Here is an 18,750-nt window from a genome sequence, read left to right as displayed (position 1 = left end):
TATACTAACCCAAAAATCATTTTCACTAAACCCCGAATTTCCCCAAAATTTTCCTAAGAAACTTCACTTGCCCATTCAGCAAGCAACAAACTAACCTGACTGGAAAATCTACTAGCCCTAGGATACTGGACAGGACTTTCTTTGTACACTGCAACTAGAACATGGGTTTTTGGGTTTTTCTGAGTTTTCAAAACGTTGCTAATAAGTGCAGATGAAAGTTTAAATCAGGAGTTTCCTACACTATGGATCTTCTTGTTTGAAGCTTTGCAACTTCTTCAGGCACCAAAGTTCATGCTACATCGACCAGACTAAACATGTGATGAAGAATCATGCAACAATTGATGCCAAATCAGATCGAGTCTTTCATGGCTTGCTTATGCCTAGATGCAACCAAATATATTACCTGCCTAAATTTTAGGTTATTGTAAAGAGGAGCTCCCTGAAAGAACCAGTCACTTAGCTAACTTTTGGACTGTTCACTGATAGTGTTCTTGAAAATGATCTGTAAATCTAGCAAGCCTTTGTAGCCAGTAACAGTATCACATCTTCTAGGGTTAACCCATCCCTTAATGTGATGAACCTTTAATTACCATTCCTTGTAGTTGAATGAAAAGTACCTATCACTTTCTAAACTTGCAAATTAATTTTGTTCTCCAGTGTCTATCCATTTCTAGCAATCTGCTATAAGACAACACTTCCAATAGATTTCTCTTTTATTAAGACAACTTAATTTAGTTGCTGCCATTTGATTATCTTACAAAAATATGCTTGGCAATACTGTTGTAAAACACTACCAGACAATTATTATTTGAAATGCTGCATACTATACGATTGTGTGGACTACCAACAATGATATAAAACATTGTATTACATTTCTTTGAACTCCCTCTGCCTTTTCTACCCTTTCATTCAGTTTTAACACTTCCTAGTCTGAAATATGCACCAGGCCCTGGTTGTTCAAAAGAGGAACAATGCTATCCAGTGGATAACTCGCTAGTGGTGGATAGACTAAGTGTAACTGGTTTTGTTAACATTTAATCTCTAGAAATTGATCTAGGTGGTAAGTCTGGTTAGGTAGAACAAGGGTGGAGAAGCAATGTTGTAGTTGCTTCAAAACCCAGTTAAGCTTCTGCAGTTGTGGAGCATTGGGTTTGTAAGACTAGCTATTTTACCTTTAGTACAACCAGGGTACAGTAAATATGGGTTATTGACCAAGCTTCTTCAGCCAAGATGGCTGGATATTGGCCAAGTTCTTTTTTGTGGGTGATGGAGTCAGTTAAGGTCCATAAACAGGCAAAAAAAAAAAAGAACAAGGCTACATCCAGGCTACACCCACCCACCTCGAGCGAACAAACTTGGACAATACTGTAATCCCAGTAGCCAATCACAGTGCAGGATTTGATTCATCTTTCCCACTCACAGAGCTAGCTAATATATACAGTGGAACCTTGATATAACAAAGGGCCAAGGGACTGGTAAAATATATTCGCTGTAACAAGGTTTAGTTATATCAGGGTTCTTCTCCATATTTTACTATTACTGGGAGGAAGAATACTGTTTGTTATACCGAGGAATTTGTTGTATAGAGGTCCATTAAATCAAGGTTTCACTGTAATAAGTGCAGATACTAAACCTCTGACAGAGGCCTGATATGATTATCCACGAATTTGTTGTCAGTAAAAATTACAATATAATTTACTGAAAACCGAAAAAAAAAAACCTTGCCATGAATCTAAAAAATATACGAAGTTAAATTTTTTTTTTGCATCATTACTATAATATGAATTTCTTCCTTTTGTAAATGTCTTTAACCAAGAAATTCCCAGCATGTGTTTTACCAGAAGTCAAAAATCACTTGGCACATTGTTGAGATTGTAAACAAATCAATTATTGAATAATGCATTTATTCTATGTCTAGTGAATATTATTTCATGGGTTTTCAGTTCATGTTGCAAGTGAGACTAGTGCACACTAAACTGTAAAATTTAGTCTATGGCTAAACATGATTTTCAGCTTATTTTCATAATGGCATACAAGATATCAAAAATTTGTCTATTCTCACAGTGCAGCTGGAATTGAAACTTCTGATGGGAGTCAGAGGAAGCGTATGTTTTCAAATGTAGGGCGAATGGAATGAAGTTGTTTTTAAACGATAGACTATTAGATGCTGCAAGAATATATACCTCTCTTACATTCAAAATTACTGACATGCTTAATGATTAATGGAAGAGTATAGAATCTGGATCCTGATTGGCTAATGTGGCTATGTGACGTAGAACATCCTTCTTAGTGATGATTCCCAACAAACGACTGAAACAAAATAAGAAGTACAAAAACCATTAGAACAATTAGCTTTTTGGGAAAGACACTTAATTCTGACACCTCCACACCCACAAGACAGCTGAGACAACAACATCAATGCTTTATTTACTCTAGACACTTAATACACATTTGCATAGAAAATTACAATAACTTACAATAACTTAAGGTAAAGATGTGTGTTTAAAGTCGAGCTAGGAAGATAAATGAACCTTGTGGTTTCCGAGTTATCCCCCTGCCTTTTATGTGCAAAACAAAATAAGACCAAGGGAATGAAAGAGACAAGTAAATAAAGTACAAAGACAGGGACACAGACCAAACTATATGAGCAGTGGATATTTGAAGGAACTGAATGTTCAAAATGTTAGTTACTTCATGCTATTTTCGAGTTGTTCAGAGAAGAGATATAACTTAATTTGTTTAGAAAACTGGCAGACATTAAGATTTTTCAAATAAGAATGAAATTTATGCCAAAAGACGGAAGCCTGGCACCCATTGATTGCTTCTTAACTTTGCTAAGGTTTTCTTGAACATTTTTTTATATATTGGGGTAATCTGACAAAATTAGTGTTGGAGCAAGCAAGGGGTAGGAGCCCCAGAATCTAATCGGCATGCTACAAACATGACATTCACTTGACTATTACAAACTTGAAATGTAAATACAGAAAAATCTGCATTCATGTAACAACCTACAATTTTTGAAGTCTGGCAAAATAGGTTCTTGTATTTTGGGGTAGTTACATGTATTGACAGTTTATGCTAAGTAGGTTCTCAATAGGGTTATTAGGTTTTTAATTTCACCCTTTTGATCCTTAAATATACAGTATTCATTCACAACTGTATTATGTATTTTCTTTTAATGTAAATTTACAATCTCAAAGTCACACTCCTAGTTTAAAATGTTTAGAATAATAATTAACTGTAACCCACATACATATAAGAACGTGCTTGATCTTGCTTGGCTCGACATGTTCTTATATTTTTGGGTATTAAAATGGAACATTTCTGCCAGCAGGTTCTTAAACCATGAGGTTCTTACAAGCAGGTGTTTACTGTATTGATGGATTTTAAACTTACCCATTGTGTGTAACAAGTGTCTGTCTCAGCCCAACTTTGCGGAACATTTCCACAACTGTTTCCATGGGTGTAGCATCAGTGATTTGTATTGGGCTCTGAATTACACCAATCACACATCACACAATGAATCAAACTTGTGCTTCATAATTATTTTGTAGAACGTATATACAGAATTTAACACTGACAATAGTCACTTTAACATCATAAAATAAATTTTCCACAGTTATCACAAAACATGTAAATAAGTCATTTCTGCTAACTTTGACGGAAAAGGCTTGCATTATGGAGGAAATAAACAATTGATCATCACACAGGTGGAAAAGTTCTATAAGACGTTTTACAGTACTACAAACTGATATGTAGGCCATGCAAGACAGGGTGACCTTACTAGGTTCAGCAAAAGCTGCTTGAGCTGACCCCATAGATGTCAGCAATTTAGTTCTGTGTGCCACAATCACAACTCTCCAACAACATCAAACACAGTAAAGGTGGTATAACACTGACTGAATCAGACATGAGGAAAGGGGAAGGCTTAATGGCCATTTCCATGCTTAAGAGTTGAACTAGAGACTTAGATTTGGACCATTCACCAACTTTACAACTAAGTTGTGGAGACCCTAACATTTTGAAAGTGATAATTTTCTCACCTGGTCCACAATATGTCTAAGGCTCAAAGCAGGTGGTTGGCCAGGCGGGTGGTACCTTGGGGGATTGGGTAAGAAGTAAACCTGTGATGCCGACACCACTTCTTCGTCACGTGCCCTTGCATGACCTATGTATGCAGGACAAAATGTTAATACTGTACCTAGTAAATGAAATAATTATTTAATATATAAACTGTAAAAAAAGAAAGCAACAAATACTTTCAAATTGATTGCCCCATTATCATTACAGAGTCAACTACCAAGACAAGGATGAACGTTAGTGAGTTTAGGGGTATGTTTAAAATAAGTTGCTTTCAATTGTCAAAAAGTAGTTCCAAAACAAAGGTGACAGAAAAAAGGACTGAGGCTAAAACTAATTGGAGTATACTTAAAATAATAAATAAACCCTAAGATTTTAATACACCCACTCAGGAAACTGAAATTACACCAAAGAAATCAAAGTGATGAAAGATCATGTGGATCATGAAAAATGTGGAATAAATGGAAACAATGGACAAGGAATAAAAGAAACCCTAAGAATGATAACCATAAATTACAAGATTAGTTATTGAATCCAGAAATCTTATTCATGCCTTGAAAAATCAAACCCGGATTTAACAGGTTCTCTTTTGGTAATTATACCCAAATTGTTCTCAACCTGTCAATCTGCAGACTGTAAAAGATTGAATACAAGCTGGAACTAATGTTCACTTACTAATGGCAATGTTTAGATCTCTCCTTAGGACAAACCCTGCAAGTCTTTGAGATTCGTTATCTACAATCACTGGGAAGCCCTTGAAGTCTGTTTCTTCAAGAAGTTGTTCTAGTTCTCCAACAGTAAAGCTGTCTTGTGTTATGCATGACAATGGAGGATCATTTTTTCTGCAAAATCAATAATAAAACAATAGTCTCACAATAGCATATGCAATAGTTAAAACACTGAAGTGTTAACTTATTTAAAGATACAGTGCAAGTCACATGCTTTATAAAGGACTCCAGTTAACCAACAATATTGCAGTATGCACAATTCCTTGAACATTTCCTAATATCTGTAGGTAAATATTGTACTAAATGAATAAATAGCTCTGTAGCTCTGTAGCCTCCTATAGCTATGCATAAACTGTTTCTTGCCTCATCAAGCAATCATTTTTACCCTCATGAAGTTTTTTAAAGTGGAATACAAGACAACCAAAAGGAATGTCTGCCCAAGAGGCTAACATTTGTGGGGCCAGACAACCATTTTCCTGCCTGGCACATGTCAACCCTTCTGGCCCCACCCATGTCAACTTTCAGTTTTCATTAACTGTTTTCTACAGGACCATATCCGTGGATCCCTACATTGCTGCCTTGCATGATTTTCTACGATTGTTTCACCAGCTTTACTGCATGACTTTGTGTAATTTGCAAGCATGTTTACCTAGGTCTCATGACATCTGCTGCTAGTGTTGTGTGAGTGAATTCTTCTTTGCTGTCCAGGAATGGGTAACCATTGAGATGTATATGGCCATCATAACTTTGAAAAGAGTCAAGGAATTCATGACGGTACACGTAAAGTCTGTGTTCGAGCCTAGTGGCCTAACAGGACACAAATGTGAATTACTTTTGACACTCAAGGGAAAACTGCTCCAAATGGATTAAGTGCCAGTCTGTGATCTAATAGAGAACCTGACAAAATCCCGGAGGGGAATATCCTGTGATGGATAAAATCATATTGGGGGGAGGGGAAGCTCAATACACCATGGAAACCACGATGAGTTTTTGCACTGAACGGTACTTTTAGCATCAACTGTTACTAACAGTGCTAGGATACATTCCTTCCTTTACAAACGCATCTCCAACCCATTTACTCATCATGACGGCTACCATTAGAGGAACTATGTACATCAGTCCTCCTGTCAACTCAAACATAATCACAACAAGCGAGACTGCAAGAAAAACAAAGTAACAAAATATTACAAAAAAAATCAACAAAGAAGAGTACAAAAACAAAAATGTTGAAGTCTGTCCTGTATTTTTTTTAACGTAACATCTGAGAATTTGGTGGCACATCAATATGATGATTTTCTTTTTTGTCATCACCTTCGTTGTTGTCAATGGTTTGATTATGCAAAGGGAACTAAGATTTTGATCACCCCTCAGAATTAAAGGGCCATCATAGACAAGAAGATATAACTTTGTCTGAATAAGCAGATTTTAGCTTTGTGTTTTGAAATTCATACTCATGATACGATACAGAAATTTCAGATGGGAACAAATAAAATCTGGAACGTTGGAAAAGGAGCAAAGCCACCTGGAAATACAATGAGAGGAGAAGAGGAAACTAAGGAAATAGGAGGAGGGTGTGTATGTCATTAATACAGAAAAGGCAGACTTAGTTTAATGAAAAAAAAAGAGCACCTGTCATTTTTGTGACTCCACCAAGCACTGCTGCAGCGCCAACCATTGCATACAAACCAGGAGTTATGCAGGTTGCAATTGACTTGCCACATGATGACTCAAAAATGTACCAGTGTGGGTTGTAGCTAATAAGAAGAGAGAGAAATAGTTTTAGAAATGAGAGGCCTGGAGGACCTCAGCTCACTTTGGGGTGGTGGTTTTAAGTTGTGTTGAAAGAAGGTTTGAGTACAATTTTTCTGGCTCTGTACCTTAAATCCATAAGTGTTTTCTGTTTGGTTTCAGTATCTATTCCATTTATTCCATTATGAATAATTTATGTTGTGTTTTCCAAAATTAATACCAGGCTGACTTAGGCCTATCATATTCACAGACAAGGGCTCTGGAATACACCTTTTAGCAACAAGTGAATGGAAACTCTGTTGTTTGTTGTATAATATTGTCGGGAATAATACACTAATTACCAGTATTAAATGAATTAAAAAATCATGACTATACATGAAACTGATCCTGCCTTCCAGTAAATGAGTTCTTGAGCCAATAAAATAACAAAAATACTTTAACAACAATGTTACAGAATTGAATGAATTATGTTATCAATTTTTCCGTTCCATAATGTGATTGGGAGTGACTAACTCACAAGGCAAGTTGTTCCATTCCAATACCAAGAACTCTTCCCATACAAGCACCAATAGCCATGCTTGGAATAAACAACCCAGCAGGAACCTGGAGGCATATATATTATGTATTACATGTCAGTGGTGGCTGTAAGTACTTTATTACCAAGCAAAATCTACGTTTCATGTCTGAAGTTGGAGGAGTGATTCTCCAATTTTTATTCATAAAATAACAAACTACCACAAGAAGGTAGAGGAAAGGTGACCTGGTAGATAAAATTACATTATTCATTTGAATAACTCAGACATTCATTATTCATTCAGTAGTCTTTTGTTATGAAACAGTGACAGATATCTTGGATTTAAAGGGAATCTTGGCTGAAAAGCAGTTTAAGTTCCAAAGTATGCTGAATGGTTCTTTGCAACTGATCTCGGGGTAAGATGAAGTGTTTGATTTTTGGTTTAAATTACCTGGACATCAATGTTTAACTTTATGGTATGTGGTCAAAGTTCTCAATATGGAGTCTACAGGAGACAATTTTTCACTGGAACTGTACACATTCATTTGTAATATGAGTCATTTCAATGACTGGAAGCATGTTCTATTATTTCTCTAAATTCACCTAATGACATAGTTTTCTTGACTTCCTTACCTTTATCCCAAAAGTGAACACTGTAATGATAGCTTTGAAAATCATGGCCAGAATCAACTGCCAAACTGCTTTAAGCACTCCGGCCCCTGCCTTGGCCCCAGGCCAGTTTGGATCATTAACATTCAATGTGGAGTTGCTAGTTTCATAGTCACTGCAAAAATTTAAAAATGCTAATTAGTAGAATATGAGGGTCAGAAAGAAAGGTCTGAAGACATGATTGATCATCGCAGTTATGTAGACCTTAATATTAAGCAGTTGTGAAATTGAAGTCTGAAAAATGTTTCTCCTTGAACAAGATTTGAACCCATGACCTCTGCGATACCAGTGCAGTGCTCTACCAAATGAGCTATCAAGCAAACTAGCTCCCAGTTGTCTCAATAGTTCAGCTATCCAGGATAGCTCAAGGCTTGCTTCAAAGAATTAAATGTTTATTAATGTTAGTTAATGATTATCTTTACAGGGAAGCAAAACAATTGAAATCTACTTGCCCAGTGGGCCAACAAATTTCAATTTTCACCTGCCACCACTCCAATTTTACTTGCCAATACGGCAATCTGAGGACAACTGAGAACTAGGTGTGCTTGTATTTTAAATTAATCTATGTTCTCATTCAGACTCACAAGACTACTGAGGCTAATAGGCCAGTACCGGGTTGCCTTTTGCCTCTGTGTCAAAATTAGTCTTTGTGCAAACCATTCATATGAAAATGAGTTCTGCCTACAGGTTCATTTTCTTGCAAATCAAACTTGTTTTCATATGAGTGTTTTTGCATGAGGACTCATTTTGAAAGAGAGGCACAAGGTAACTTGAAAATGGCTAATTTCACTTGCCCAAGAACAAAATTGACTTGCCCCAGGCAGTTAGACCTGATTTTATTCCTGCCCTGCTTTATTCTTATCACCTGCCTGCCTAATGGCATGCTATATGTAGTAGTCAAAGGAGATATTGCGTGTTAAGTCATACCATAACTCTGTGGCATCATCTGGACCACACTGACTGAACAGGTGCTTGATTAACACACTGCTATTTTGTCTGTGAAAACAAATCAAACGCTTGATACCATAATGATTCAATTTAGCATGCTCCTTCCAATAAGCACCCCCTTTCTTGTAAGAGCTCCCCAATGTGTGCAATCTATCTAGTAAGCGTCCTCTTCCAGTAAGCGCTCCCATAGCAAAAATGACATTAAAGACATTGACATAGAATATACTGATTAGGCAAATGAATTATGACATCTGCTCTCCAAGTTCTTCATACAGAATAGCTTTAAGTTAATTGATACATGTATGTGAGAAAAACAGTATGCGAGGAAAGAAATGATGAATGGTACATGACAGGCTTGGTTAAGACACAATGCATTTTTGTTGCCAGATTGTATTGCAATAAAACTACAAGCTTTAGAATACTACAAGCACAGTAAATGTGCATTTGTAGTATTCTTTAGCCTGCAGTCTTACTTCACTCACAAAAATATTTGACAAATACATGTAACCAAATAGCAAGTAGAAATCCTCATTGGCTACTAGAGTGCTCAATAGATAAACTAGAGCAATTTATAATAATAGAGGTAAAGAGCTGGATTAGTTGGTCCAAGATATTTACTTGCTACTCAGTGTTTCACGTGAGTAAATTTATGTCTCAGACCAACTAATCCAGCTCTTTACTTCTAATTTTATGACAATTACATGCAAATATTTTGTTATTAAGAAAGCTTTAATTTGTGCCCTAGCTACCCTGGGGTGGTGTGGGGTGGAAATGGTGAGACAGGGTAGGAGACAGGGTATTAGACATACTTTTGCTCTAGTGTAAATAAATAAATGATCGTAAATAATATTCTGTCACCTGGAATATGGATTGGGATAAGCCAGCAAGGCTGTAACAAGTGTCACCAGTATGACCTGAAGGAAAACATCAAGCAAAACGTTTCAATCCAAAGCTTCATCTACATCTACATTTATTAAGTCTGAAGCCTTTACACAATGACTAATGGTGTTTGCCAAACCCTGTATTATAGTGTAAAAGGTCACAAAACTTGATCTGTACCGTGCGCCATTCGTCTCTGTTTGTTTGGTTTCTGTTTTATTGATATATTTTTATTGTGTTAGGTATTTCTATGCTACAGTCAACATTTTACAAAAATGTTGTACCCCTCCCAAAAAAAACAGGTGTCATATAACACCCTTATCTTCCCATAACAGCCAACTCTCTATAACAGCCACTTTCACCTGTTGTCATAGAGACATTTGAGTGTAATTGAATAAGCATTGACACACCATATCCTTACATCCTGTAAATAAAAATGTTTGATTAAATAGATTGAAAATAACTTCTGACTAACCAACCTCTAAAATTGGATATTTTCCTAATTTTGACATTTTCCTGCGTTTACAATACCACAAATTAGCTTTGATGAAAAAAGCACCGATCAGCCCCTAGAACAAGAAAGAGTAACTCAAAGTAAGTACGGAAAAGTTTACTCATGGTTCAAGTGGTTTGTAAAGTGAGAAAAAAACAACAACTGCAAGCATCTTCTTGAGTGCTTACTTCAGATGCTGATTTTTTATTGTTTTATGATCATAATGGTTTTACTTTTTGTTAACTTGAATCAATTTTAGATAGTTTTGGAAAGTTTTTAGTTAATTTTTTGTGAATTTTTAAATCTGTAAAGCACTGTTGAAGCACTGTTGAAGCACTGGGAAACAGCGCCATATAAGTGTCTTATTATCATTACTGATTATTATTAATCTATGCACTCCTTCTGGATGGGAAGCAATGTATAGTCCCCTGGACTGTCTGCCTATATGCAATGGAGATATTGCTAGAGCTTTTTTGCCACCAAATATTGCACTGTTTGTCATTCACATTCTCAAACGTTTTTATAATACATTCAGTGTTTCAACAACTTTTAAAGTAAGCCGCAGACCTAGCTGAAGTAGGCTGAAGTTTGAGACAGTTTTCCATTTTACTTTTCCAAGACTTACCCCTAAGACCCCCAGTAGAATAAATGGCAGAAGTTCAAAGAGTTTCCAAGGATTGGTGTATTCCACATAAAACATAACCAGGTGGCCAGTCCCAAAGGGATTCATGTACTTCAGTGTAAAGGCAGCAATCATTGCACAGAAGAAGGACCTCCATAACGTCTTCATTGGAAAGTAATAACTAACCTGATTACAAAATGAATGCCAACTGTTAGCTAATATTGGTTTTAAAGTATTGTTTCACACCTTAATCCTTAACTTATCATGCTTATTTTCATCACACACCGTTGAACTATTTATTGCTCATTTCTATTGGTATTTTTGTAAACTGACCATGGATGATGTTTCATCCGAGACATGTCTTGTTAATACAGTATGAATTTCAAACACATCGCGTGGTTTCTATAAAGAAGCATCGATGCCAATTTTGCATGTAAATTACAATTCTAACTATATACATGTAGGTCTTTCCTAAAAATACCACTCTTGAATGTGCAGGGTTAGCCTTGCATGGATATCGTAATAATTTCAGTCTTATTATTCTAGTGCCCGCCTAGGTACATGTATGGTCTGTATACAAGCTGAATGGCCCAGCAGGTCTGTGCTTATCTCCAGTTTCAGTAATATGAAGCAACTAGGAGTATTTGTACTCACCTCTTCTAAACTAAACAGGACACCACCAATAGGAGCTCCAAAAGCCACAGACACACCAGCTGCAGCAGCAGCTGACAGAACCTAACAACAACATAAACCAAGTTTACAGACAGGTCTAGGTAACAGCATGAAAGCACATAAGGAAATGATAGGCCACAAGGGAACACACCTCTCTTTTCTTGGCTTCATTCTTGTGATATTTGGCGAACACGTACGAGAAGAAGTTTCCACAACAACTTGCTACATGAACTAGAGGACCTTCTTTTCCGAGACTCAGACCAGCAGACACAGCAAGCATCATCGACAATGATTTAATGATCAGTGTCCACCGCCCAAGGTAACCACGAATGATGAAACCACTTAATATTGTCTTGATCTAAAAATACACAAGGAAAATTAAGTACTAGTATTAAAACGAAACATACTTACAGATTTACTGTATCTAGCATACACGTACATCAACAGTTGAATCATGTTGGACCAAGTGTTTCAGTAACCCACTTATATCATGAGGTAATTTGTACGATGGTGTCCTTTAACTACATCTACCGGAATTCCTCACTTTTTCTTTTTCTCACACCAATTTGAATTGCTGTGGCTATATGGCCGGCAGCTGGTCAAGGTTTTAAATAGACTAAATGAGTGACAGCAAGACTCGGAAATTTTTTATGAAGTAAAACAACGTAAAAAGAACAATGTGACAGGCAATCCCAAAAGGAATCAAACCTAGGTGAGATAGAGTGATAAATCACGATATTATCAGAATATATTATTAAGAATGTCTTCTTTTTCCTGTAATAAAGTGATAAATCATGATACAATACAATGCTGTCCCTTTACAACAAATAACAGCTAACGGCTAGCAAACAGCAGTGAAATTAACCGATTTTGATATTGTCATGATATATCAATCTCTGTCAGTGTCTGATCTTCTTTGTTACATGATAAAGTCACTTGACTGATATTTGAGAATGAGAGTGATACATGATATTAAATAGCTTGCTATTTTGATCTATTCATACTCTTCCATGCTATTCTCATGATTTGAAAGTGATACTTTGATATCTCAATTTACCACTTTTTCAAGTTAATGATTATGATAGTGACAATTACAGAATTTGCAAGAGAAGATTATGGAGCAACTATCATGATAATAAATGAATACGCATTCTCGAGTCTTTTTTTATTTCACTTTCTCCAAGTCACCATTTCACTTATTATTTATCATGACAATCTCATATGATAATTAATATTTTGATATTTGACATGCACATTGTGATAAAAATGATTTCTCGATATTATCATTCTATCATCACCAAAATATCAATAAAATATCATAATATCAATAATCAAACTAGTGATATTCTATCAAGATATTTTGATAAATCACCATCCTGCACCTAAGAGGAGAATCTTGACCTTGGTTGTGTGTACTCCCCTCAACTCGTTTGGTCAGTACTCACGACTTCAGTCAAGATTCTCCCATACAGACCTTCTGCTCGGTTAATAAGAGCTGAATGTAATTTGGAAACTTTATCAACTTGCACACAACTTTGTGATGGCTCACCTCAGGGATCCCACTGCCACAAGCATATGGCGCAAACCATCGAACAAGAGTAACAGCAAGCAAACCGAACAATAATGAAATAATAATGTAGAGGAAATAGTCAATGACGTAAGCTACAGCTCCGCTGTCAGAATGGGTCAATATCTGAGCCCATGACTTCCACTGATTACAACCCACTTCTTCAAAACTTGTGTTGTCCGACCAGCAACACGATTCTTTATTAAACCAGAGATTTTCCGGGCATAGGCCAAGCTTTAAATCTGTCATCCAGGTAGCTCCAATGTCTATGATTCCGGCGCACAGACCGGCAGCCAGGCCAACAAGAAAGACTATCAGCCAGCCAGCCCATGCATCGTTCGCTTGTCTGAGTCGCTGCCAGAAAGTTCCACGCTTCATCCTTCTCATTTCTCGAAAACGTTTTCGTTCTCTTTGCCGATCACGAACCCAATCGATGGTGTTAAAATCATCGTATTGAGCCAGGGCAGCAGCTTCGGGTTCTTCGAGAAAGACATCGCTCCTTGCAGCACTTCGCGAAAAGCGCAAATTACTTCCTTCGACGATGGGAGATTGTTCATCGTCGAAACTTCCTAAAACGTTCTGCAGTCTGTCGTCAGTGGGCGAATTCTCAGAAACATTTGACGATAGACGATTGCGATTCATGTTGTCTTTTCTTCTTATTAATTACTCATCTCGTGACTGCGGAACATCGAAAAGAAAAGACTTCGTTCACAAGATGGCCTCAACTCTTCCGTGCACTTGTAAGCCTGTAACTTCGCAGCCAGGCCTTATGAGCTTGAGCTGAAGCGTGGTCACCAAGCTGACTTGGACATAGAGACAACAACAAGACACTATCGCGAAAAAATGTCGAACTTCAACACGGATAGCAGCGTTTCCATTGATCAGGATTTTTTCGATAGTGGCTACGCTTACGCTGAACAGAAGGAACAGCCGTATGGTGGATACGGTTACAGTCAACAGTACTCAGATTATGGACAAACGGCACAGCAAGTGCCGACTTACAACTATCCTCCAGCCACAAATACTCAAGGATTTTATGACTCATCTTCGTATGAATATGGCGGTAATTTGTCGTACGATTACGGTGCTTCAGGTCCGACAACGATGAGGTCAGGTGGTGGTGGAGGTTATGGAATAGAAGGATCCATGAGACCGCGACAAACGAGCGAAGATTACACAAGTTTTGAAGATGAGCCGCCACTTTTGGAAGGTAACAACGTGGCATAGGGTGACGGAAATTCGATAAGCGTATGTTTTCGCATTCATGGCGTTACTAAGGAAAACATTCGAGTTCGAGTACTACTTTCGACCTATTTTGTAGCTTTGTATAGAACTGTAACACCAATTTAGTTCGTTTTGCTTTTTAATAAAGCTCTTTTATCTTGTCTGAGTGACATACAGGTATGAAAACGTGACAACTAACTGAAAGATAAAAAAAAATCCCAAAATCTAAAGCTTTATTTAAACTTAAAGCTTATTTAGTATTTCACTATACTAAAGATTCATTTTGGTGGAAAAGTAACACAATTGCACCAGTTTTAACTGAAAATTATCCAACTTACCATTACTAACAACTTGAAAGGTTGACTGTGTTGTGTGACTTTTTGCAGAGCTCGGAATCAATTTTGAACATATATGGCAAAAGGTGAGTTTTTATTATTTTTTACCAATTTAGTGGCAGAGGTAGACTGCCAACTTTGCAATAAAGGTACATGCAATAAACAAGCTGTTAGTTAATAACTTTTAAATTTATTGATTAACAATCACTGTTTACTGTCGCTTACATCTAAATGTGAACACTTGACACCTAAACATGCTCTGATTGGGTGTCAAACATGGCATGATTGGTTATCAAACATTTGAAGTTTAGCAGACCGTGATGGGAACTTTCACGTTCTGAAAGACTCTGAAAGCCTTGTTCCCGCCAATATTTTATGGTTATACCAGAAGTAAAACTACTTGTGTGAAAGGCGTATGTGTATTGACACAGGTGGGGTCAATTTCTCTGAAGAAGTCTTCAATGTCCAATCTTTCTCCCATTTTGTGTGCTGAACTTTGAACACGAAAGTTAATGTCATGGTCTGCTAAACTTCAAATGTTTCATGACCAATCATGCCACGTTTGACACCCAATCAGAGCGTGCTTCAGCGTCACGTGTTCACGCTTAGATGCAAGCAACGGTAATTAGTTGATTAAATAATAGAATCATATATAGAGACAATCTATTACTGCAGTTATTTTTATGATGCTAACAAATTCAACATTGTATACCTGTCAGCTCTTATGCATTATGCATGGTTCCAATCTTCTGCATTACTTTTGCTTTTAACAAATTAATTGCCGAGAGTTCATTTTTAATATGTACAAAACAGCTGCTACTTATACTTCTAACAATTACTAATACGGCTACTTACACTACATGATCATTGTACTTACAATACTCACACCGGCCCTACTGTTTTCCCTTGTCTTTCCCTCCATTTTTTCTACATGTAGATAAGTTTATTTACTGCAGATTAACTCATATTCTTTGACACTTATTTCTTTAATTTTGGTTTGAAAATGTTAAAATAACACCTTGCCTAAATTTCTTCTAATCTTCTGTCTCTATATATATAATGGACCAGTTCTCATGCCTGGCTCTCCTTTGTTTTATTACAACAAAGCCAACTGTTTATTTTCTCTTGTTGTAGACACTGTCTGTGTTAAATCCATTGCAACACACAGAAGCTAACATTATGGATGACACAGACCTTGCTGGGCCACTGGTGTTTTGTCTAGCATTTGGTGGATGTCTCTTGTTGGTGAGAGATAAGAGTAACATAAAAACAGCAGATGATAATGGTATTTTGCTACCTTAGGATTCTTGCTATTTAATTTGCCTTTTTTTTTTTGAGCCGTCTCCTTTCCTCTGTTATATAGGAACATGTGTGTATACTAATAATATTGTACATAACTGTGTATACAAGATCGACATAGTGTATATTCCAGAACATTAATGACCCTCCCTAGATACATCTTCGTCCACTCTCCCAGATTATCTCAAGTTTTCTGGATCATACAGAGGGAATCTCTTTGTCTCCATCACAGGCCACCAAATCTCTCATATATAAATGAAAGTGCCCAAAAAGCATCATTCACTCTTATCCCTTTAAGTCCCAATAGTGCCACATGGCACAAAATGTTCTAATAAGCTTAATATTTGGTCAATTCATTTCAAATTTGGAGGCCAAAAGGATCTTTGAGAGATCTTCACATTGAAAGCATAAAATCATACCCCCCTCCTGAATCAGACTTGATTAACCACCCCTCAAGTTTTTGAAACTTTTACGCTTTACAATTTTACGGTCAAGTGAATATGTGATAAAAATCTGCACGCCCAGAGCTGGAAATTAAGCTATTGTTTAGGGGTATACCCAGTATATACAAGGAATAAGGTATTTTTGAACGTTTTCATTTTTTACTTTGTGGACTCCTCAATTCAATTTGTGACATCTTTTGTGTCTGTTGTGGTGATATAGAACATACCCAAACAATACCTTTCAACTGGTATATTGCTTGTGGGTTTTCGATCTGCTGTAATAATTTTAGAAAAATAAGGTTTTTCTCCCAGGCTTAAAGGGTTATTTTGGCTGAATTTTGGCATTTTCGGGGGAAATTTTGGAACATTTGATGCATTTCTGTGGTTGAATTGGTTCAAAGCTCTAGTGTTAACAATGTTTTTTTTTATGGGTCAAGAAGGTAAAATTGGCAATTTCAGGGATTTCAATTTTTTTTGGCTGGTATCTAGCTGTAGATAACTATATATTAAATAATTTCATGTTTTTTTAACAACCTCCAAAAGTAGCCACCCCTCCCTCGAAAAATGACACTCCAGTTTCACAAAAAAAAATATTATAATAATACTCTCCAAAGTGAGTCTTATAAGAAATATTAAATGTAGAAATGACTTCAGCTCGGAAAAAAATCTGAGTTCCAGATGGGACTTGAACCCACCAGCCTCCGTCTTTCCGAGTTGATGTCATTTCTACATTAAATATAATAATACTAACAGTGATTTTAAACTGTTGCAAAACTTGACGTTCTAATTTTTAATGTCATTATTTTTGTTTTTCTTTTAGTCAGGCAAGGTTCATGGGTTTGGTTATATCTATGGAGTTGGTCTTCTAGGCTGTTTATCTATGTACGCCATTCTCAATCTTATGAGTATGACTGGAGTGTCCTTTGGTTGTGTTATTAGTGTTCTTGGTTACTGTCTTCTTCCTATGGTCATCTTGTCCTGCGTCTCCATACTTCTCTCCTTACAGTGAGTATTTTTTATTATCACCAATGTTTGGGTGGTGCATTGACCCAGTCAGAGGCACAGTGGCCTTTTGGTTAGTGCGCTTGCCTCCAGATTAAGTTGTCCAGGTTCGAGCCCTGGCCAGAGACATTGTGTTGTGTTCTTGGGGAAGACACTTGTCTCTTACAGTGCCTCTCTCCACCCAGGTGTATAAATAAAGTGAAGCTTCTTGGAATTTTGTTTTTAGAAAATGTACAAATTATATCGATACAGTACTGTGAGATATGAAATTTTTTTGGGGGGGGCTGGTGACAATTGTTTCAGGCTGGTATACCATAGTTTAAGGGCTTTCATAAAAAGCAAGGCCAAAAATTGGTCTTCTTTGCACCCTTGACCAGTCAAAAATGTTCCAGATCTTTTGAGGTTTTTTTTATATATTTCTCTTTGAGCCACAAGACCACATTTTGTACAGTACAAAATTTTAAATCAGGATACAGACATGAAGATCCAGAGGATGTTACAGTTAATGTTCGAGCCAAAATATTAACTACCGTACATTTAAAATGGGAAAGAATGGACCCTAAGTAAGAGGGCTTGTGTGTAGTACTGATTATCTAGCATTATAGATCTGCAATGTGTGCGGAATGGTAGACATTATTAAACGGTTTGTGAATGACCAAATCTCAACCTTACTGCTTTATCACTAGCTAATTTTTAGACTGAAATAGGTAAGGTAAAGGTAAAGTCTGCATACAAGCCAAGTGGCCCATCAGGCCGGAGCTTATCCCAGTTTCTGTGACTAGGAGTACTTCCATTCCCCCCTGGATGGGATGTTAGTCCATTGCAGGGTTACCCCCAGCATTAGGTCTGCTGGTACCCATTTATACACCTGGGTGGAGAGAGGCCCTGTGAGAATAAAGTGCCTTGCCCAAGAACACAACACAATGTCCCCGGCCAGGGCTTGAACCCAGACCGCTCTATCCAGAGACGAGCGCACTAAGCATAAGGCCACCGCACCTCCCAGGATACATGTATGTGCAACTGACGGAAGTAAAGTACTAGAATTTTCACTGAGGAAGTTCAAATACTGTTTAAATCCAGTAAATTCAGAATTTCTTGTTTGTGATGACAAAACTTGGCACTTGATTGCTACTAAAAGATGATCAAATTTACCACCATTTTTTCACAGGGGGATCCTCGGGACACTGCTGACAGCTACGACGATAGGTTGGTGCAGCCTTTCAGCATCAAAACTGTTTGTAACAGTACTTGCCATGGACGCACAGCAGCTTCTTGTTGCTTATCCTTGTGCTCTGTTGTACGGCGTGTTTGCTCTTCTGACAGTTTTTTAGCAGCAACATGAAACATGACTTAACATTATCAATGCCAGTACTGTTCTTCCATTGTTCTGCAAATACATTGAACTGAAGATGGTTAATTATTGTGGCCCAAAGGATTTGTTCATTGACCAGTGTTGCTATTTGTATCTATAGTCAAATGATTTCGAGTGCAATTTGGAATACATACAAGTAACTTTTTTAAAGACT

The 18,750-nt window shown here is 37.0% G+C and overlaps 2 protein-coding genes and 1 long non-coding RNA gene across 3 annotated transcripts in view; 1 reads left to right on the top strand and 2 right to left on the bottom strand.

The window, feature by feature from the left end:
* Window positions 1-695: 695 nt before the first annotated feature.
* Window positions 696-13,563, bottom strand: LOC110048649 (H(+)/Cl(-) exchange transporter 5-like). The gene is made up of 16 exons (XM_020754425.2): window positions 12,904-13,563; window positions 11,506-11,712; window positions 11,337-11,417; window positions 10,686-10,868; window positions 10,047-10,136; window positions 9,547-9,602; window positions 8,668-8,736; window positions 7,705-7,855; window positions 7,075-7,160; window positions 6,438-6,562; window positions 5,851-5,965; window positions 5,458-5,553; window positions 4,756-4,922; window positions 4,044-4,168; window positions 3,397-3,491; window positions 696-2,310 (listed from the first exon to the last, which is right to left on the bottom strand). The coding sequence occupies exons 1-16, from the start codon at window positions 13,561-13,563 to the stop codon at window positions 2,220-2,222; spliced, it is 2,397 nt and encodes a 798-aa protein (XP_020610084.2). The 3' UTR covers window positions 696-2,219.
* Window positions 12,488-12,879, bottom strand: LOC149102686 (uncharacterized). Its single transcript, XR_016201873.1, has 2 exons — window positions 12,829-12,879; window positions 12,488-12,749 (listed from the first exon to the last, which is right to left on the bottom strand). It is a non-coding gene; the product is annotated as an uncharacterized LOC149102686 (long non-coding RNA).
* Window positions 13,564-13,740: 177 nt separating the features above from the next.
* LOC110048650 (protein YIPF5-like) overlaps window positions 13,741-18,750 on the top strand; it is a 5,985-nt gene continuing 975 nt past the window's right edge. The window contains exons 1-5 of the mRNA XM_020754426.2: window positions 13,741-14,131; window positions 14,532-14,566; window positions 15,615-15,725; window positions 17,043-17,227; window positions 18,393-18,750. The exon at window positions 18,393-18,750 is cut by the window's right edge and continues 975 nt beyond it. Of these exons, the coding sequence (XP_020610085.1) occupies window positions 13,765-14,131; window positions 14,532-14,566; window positions 15,615-15,725; window positions 17,043-17,227; window positions 18,393-18,555 (861 nt within the window). The 5' untranslated portion in view covers window positions 13,741-13,764 and the 3' untranslated portion in view covers window positions 18,556-18,750. The remainder of the gene's footprint in view (window positions 14,132-14,531; window positions 14,567-15,614; window positions 15,726-17,042; window positions 17,228-18,392) is intronic.

Source organism: Orbicella faveolata, unplaced genomic scaffold, assembly GCF_042242905.1.
Source record: "Orbicella faveolata isolate gen_17 unplaced genomic scaffold, um_ofav_v1 contig_35, whole genome shotgun sequence".
Taxonomy (NCBI): domain Eukaryota; kingdom Metazoa; phylum Cnidaria; class Anthozoa; order Scleractinia; family Merulinidae; genus Orbicella; species Orbicella faveolata.
The sequence above is the reverse complement of the archived record's forward strand: the minus strand, read 5'-3'. Positions and strand labels throughout refer to the sequence as shown.